Below are 5,262 nucleotides of genomic sequence, written 5' to 3' on the forward strand. Positions count from 1 at the left end.
TGAAACTTTGTATTATTTATTTATTTATTTCTTAATTGGTCAACAAAATCTGTTTATGGTATGAAGAAAAACTCCCCATTAATATTCATTTTGTCATCGTCCTTCTTTATATAAAAGTGGTTTATGCTTTGGTGAGTAGGAGTTGATGAGCTATGAACGAAGTGTACAAAATTTCACCTTTGCTAATTGTCTAATTGAAGATTATTACAATGCATGTGACGCTACATTGCCATATTAATTAGTCTCAGCCAAAAGTAGTAGGAATCTTTGTCCATATATAATTACGGAAATATTTGAAAACAAAAAATAATTAAACAAAAACAACTAAAATTTGCCTTTAGGTTCTGTTTGGTTGATATTTCAAAATAATAAAGACATAAACATAAATACACATAAATACATAGATATAAAAAAACACTCAATTTTTTATCTTGTTTGATAACTTAGACACAATAGAATATACAATTCAAAATTTTACTAAAATATCAATTTTATCTCTGCCATTCTTTTCCACTACTATTTTTGTCCAATCCCTTCTTTTAGAGTTATCATCAACATCAATACCACTATAATCTTTAACCAAATACAAAAAGCAACAATATACCAATTTAAATTAAATTTAATAAAATCAACAAAAATTTCAATTTATATTATTGCATATCTGTAAAATAAGATACACAAATTTATTTTTTTTTTAATAAAGGAATAATAGAAGAGAAAAAGATTAGAGACGTTCTTTTTGAAAAGAATGAATGACGTCGCTAAAGAGAGGATGTGGAGGGAAGCGCCATCCAAGCTTGAAGTCGCTGGCAAATCTGAATGACAATGGATCTGGACTCCCGTAGTCCGAATCCTTCGAGAGAGAAGGAGGAGCAAACGCAGCAGTTCTTGATGGAGGAGCAATGGCAATCGACGGCAAAAAAAATTGAATGCAGATCTGACTATCCGAGGAAGAGGACAAAACAGAGAAAGAAGGCACAGTGAGCAAAGATGAGAGTGGAAGAGAGGAGTGTTGGGTGCTGAGAAAAGAAAGTGGGAGAGAAGCAACAGTTGGCGTTGCGAAGAGAAAGATGGAGAGGCGGCGATCGGCAGTGGGAGAATGAGAAAGGATAGAGGATGGAGCTGCTGAGAACAATGAGAAGTGGCAGCCAAAGAGGGAAGCGATGCATGGGAGAAGAATTGGAGACAGATTTGAGAGGATGGGGGATTGAATTTGGAATTTTGAAAATTAAATAAGGGTAAAATTGTAAAAAATTAGTGTCTCACAAGTTATGTGTTAGTATCTCAGCTATTTGGTACACAAATTTAGTGTTTCCGTATCCATCCGTATCTTTCCGTATCCATAAAAAAATTGTGTCTCACTAAACCAAACAGGAGAGGTGTGTCGCCGTGTGTATGTCTCTTTGAGACATGGACAACAACCAAACACTACCTTATTTAACATTCGTTCATTATTGTTTAGTATTCGTTAATTGTTACAACAACAATTAACGAATGCTAAATAAGATAAATTCTATCTATTTTTTTCTCTACCATTACCATATAATTATATTAACATTAAGATGAGTTTATATTATATAAATATAGCTCTTTCAAACACTACCAACCATGGATTTATTTAAAATAAAATGTTAAAAAACAAAAAAAGTTCCCGAAATATGAGGGATGAAATGATGTTTTTTAATTTTTATGGTATAAGGTCGTTGTCAAAGTAGAAAAGAACTTTAGGGGACAAAAAAATGGGAACCTAGCTGGCCTTCTAGCTCAGAATTAGAATTATGCATCATCAGCATATGTTTGCACATTATTATCACTTTTGCTGTCTTAATTATCCCTTCTATTGTCGTTACAACTTAAAGGAATTTTTAGGTCCTACTTGAGTTGCCTATCATCAACAATAATAGTAATTAATTTTTCCCTAAACACCATGGTTATATTCAATATAATATGGGACCATGTTGAGCCTAAATAAAAAAATAGTAACTTGTCAATTATGGGACCATTGTGCAATGTGTACATACTCTACTCACCTACTTGCATTTTCCTCAACAAATTATGAACTATGAACAAAGTTTTATTTTCTTCTGGAGAAAAACTATTTTTTGGGCCAAGATATTTTTTGCTAGCCCTAAAATAATTTTAACAGGTATCTTGTTTTTGGTCAACATAGGTATCTTTTGGGTTTAGGGCTCTAGATCATGGGCTGAAAACAAAAGTCCATGAGTGACACTAACAGAAAAAGAGGTAATAGTTTTAAAAAGTTTATGGACACACTACAATTTTGAAGGAATTGCGGCAACATGTACCCTATCCACGGGTACTCAACTCGATCCCATTCGATTGGGTAGGGTTGTCAATTCGATTCGTAGCGGATAGTGTAAGGTGTGGGTCGGGTAGGGTGTAGATTGTGCCTCAATCCTATCCGATCAACCCGCACCTTATATATGTATATGTTATATACTTATATATAAATATTTTTTAAATGGATGTTAAATTAAAGACCTCTCATTAAATGCAAAAGATCCTTAGTCATTAAAAGAAGATCATTAATTTATAATTTAATATTTTTTTTACATAAAAGTCAGTTCTATTTTAAATTATCATCAAATTATATAATAATATTGCATATTTTTTTATAACTCGCGGGTAGGGTCGGGTACCCACAGGTTAAGAGCGGGTAGGGTTAGGGTTGAGATATTCTCAACTCGCGAGTAGGGTTAGGATTGGCTCCAAACCCTACCATATCCTATCCATTGCCACCCCTAATTGCACTTATGTTACCAACGGGCTGAGAAGGGACAAAATATTAAAATTAGAATTAAATTAACCACTACATTTTGAATTTTTGGTATATTTATAAATTAATGTATGTAATATAATTAGTGTATTTAAATATAAATTGTATCCACATGTAAGAATTTATAAATATATTAAAATAATAGATAATATTAAGATAAATAAACATTTACACATGGAGCTTCATTTTGGTAAAATAGGGTTTTGAATTCTACATTGTGTAAATAAATAAGGTTTAATATATATATTATATATGCACTTTAAGTTATGATATTTTCTAACTTAATAGATCAATATCATTTTGGGTTAAATTTTTTTCTGTGCTTAAGTTATGACAATGGGTATTTTTTTTTTAAGGTAATTAACGAGACAATTTTATAACTATGATCATAAATATACAACACATAATTTCAAAAGAAAATTCAAATTTTATAAAATGATTGTGTCATGTGGAATAGAAGGGGTTTGGTGGAGCCTAATCTTTAGATATTATAAATGTCAAAATTGGATAATTTCAAAGTTTAAAAAAATTACATTGACATCCAGTCTCATCTTCCTTTCCACAATTCCACTTTCTGCCATCCCCAAATCACACGTAACTTGGAAACTTAAAATTTGGTGAAGATAGACCAACGAAGAAGAAGACGCCAAAAGTTATTACTAAAATTGAAAAAAAAAAAAATTATAAATCATAATTATTAGTAGTAGCTCTATATATATATAACGTAACCCCTCCAAAATCCAAATACACATACATCATATATGATATTAAATAGGTTTAATTACTTTGTTGTTTCTATAGTTTTGCGAAATTTTTAATTAGGTCCTTATATTTTTTTCTTTTAATTGGGTCTCTGTACTATTTTTTTTTCAATTGAGTCCCTACACTGTTTTTTTCCTTTTATTTGGATCATTGCACCAATTTTTTTTTAGTTGGGTCTCTATATAATGAAATCAATTACTACTAAGAGGGACTTAATTGAAAAAAAAAAATTGGTGCAGAAATCCAATTAAAAAAAAAGTATAAAAACCTAATTAAAAATTTTACAAAACTATAGGACCAACAGAGTAATTAAACCTATTAAATAATCACACACTAAGATGTTAAAATAATAATTTTCGTCCAATCCAACGATCCAAAACCCACTTGACCTACCATTTATCATTAATAATTAATCAACATTGCTTCAAAATGGTAATGTACATATATATAGCATTGAATATATATATATATATATGTTAGAATTGTTGATCTGATATGTGTAAGTGTGTATGATGAAGGTGGAACCTCCATGGCTGGAAGGACTATTGAGAAGCACATTCTTCAGAATATGCAAAGAACACATGAAGTCACCAAGAAACGAATGCAACATGTTCTGTCTCGATTGTGGGGACCATGCATTCTGCTTCTACTGCAAATCTTCTTTCCATAACCATCATCAAGTCATTCAAGTGCGTATATATAATTAATCTTCTTTCATTTCATTTTAATTATACAATATATATTATAATTACTTATTCAAAAATGTTATTCGTACACCAATATATTTGTATATAAATATATGTATGGTTTAATTTGCATTTATTTTGAGGTACTGGGATAGAGACTGGGAGACTGAGACACAGTATCATATTTATTCTGGTACTAAAATTTCTGTCTCTGTCCCTAAAATTTCAGTATTTTAGTACTTCCAAAAAGTAGGAACACAGCAGACTAAAATTTTTAGATATGGAGACTGAAATTTTAATAACATTTTATACTTAAAATATCCTCATTTTAATTAATTAATTCTAAATTTATTCTTTATGCAAATTAAATTAGAGTTTTATTCTTATTTCAATTTCTGTCACTCACTTTACACCAAACAGAATACTAAAATTTATTTCGGTCTCTGTCTCTTAGTCTCTGTTTCTCACTCTCAGTCTTAACATATATTTTATATTAGTAGTTGATTTTGATAACTGATTTTAATAGACACATAACATAGTCGTTAATTAATAATAATAACAATGATAATGCAGATAAGGAGGTCTTCATATCATGATGTAGTGAGAGTAACGGAAATTCAGAATGTTTTGGACATAAGTGGTGTTCAGACATATGTTATAAACAGTGCTAGAGTTCTATTTCTCAATGAGAGGCCACAGAATCAACTTAAGGCCAATCATAATAATAATAGTGCTTCTAATAATAATGGTAAAAGCAATTCACATTTTTGTGAAATATGTAGAAGAAATCTCCTTGATCCTTTTCGTTTCTGCTCTTTGGGATGCAAGGTTAGTTCGTCTTCTCAATTTATTAATTATCCTTTTTTTTTTCCTTCTAAAATTTGCAAACTGGTTCACAAACTGAAGAAGTTATTAAATTAATTATTTAAGTTAATTTGCAGGAGTTACTAATTAAAATTTGATTTGTTTGCTGTAAATATAATTAATTTTTAATAGTTGTATATATATTAACATTTT

The 5,262-nt window shown here is 30.0% G+C and overlaps 1 protein-coding gene across 2 annotated transcripts in view; it reads left to right on the forward strand.

The window, feature by feature from the left end:
* Positions 3,959–5,262, forward strand: part of LOC107634125 — a 2,447-nt gene continuing 1,143 nt past the window's right edge. The window contains exons 1-3 of one of the 2 annotated variants that reach the window (XM_016337699.2): positions 3,959–3,991; positions 4,078–4,248; positions 4,819–5,073. In XM_016337699.2, coding sequence (XP_016193185.1) covers positions 3,989–3,991; positions 4,078–4,248; positions 4,819–5,073 — 429 coding nt within the window. In that variant the 5' untranslated portion in view covers positions 3,959–3,988. Of the gene's footprint in view, positions 3,992–4,026; positions 4,249–4,818; positions 5,074–5,262 lie in introns of those variants that run through there. The other variant, XM_021117750.1, reaches the window with a different exon arrangement.

The sequence above is a fragment of the Arachis ipaensis genome, chromosome B03, assembly GCF_000816755.2.
Source record: "Arachis ipaensis cultivar K30076 chromosome B03, Araip1.1, whole genome shotgun sequence".
Lineage (NCBI taxonomy): Eukaryota > Viridiplantae > Streptophyta > Magnoliopsida > Fabales > Fabaceae > Arachis > Arachis ipaensis.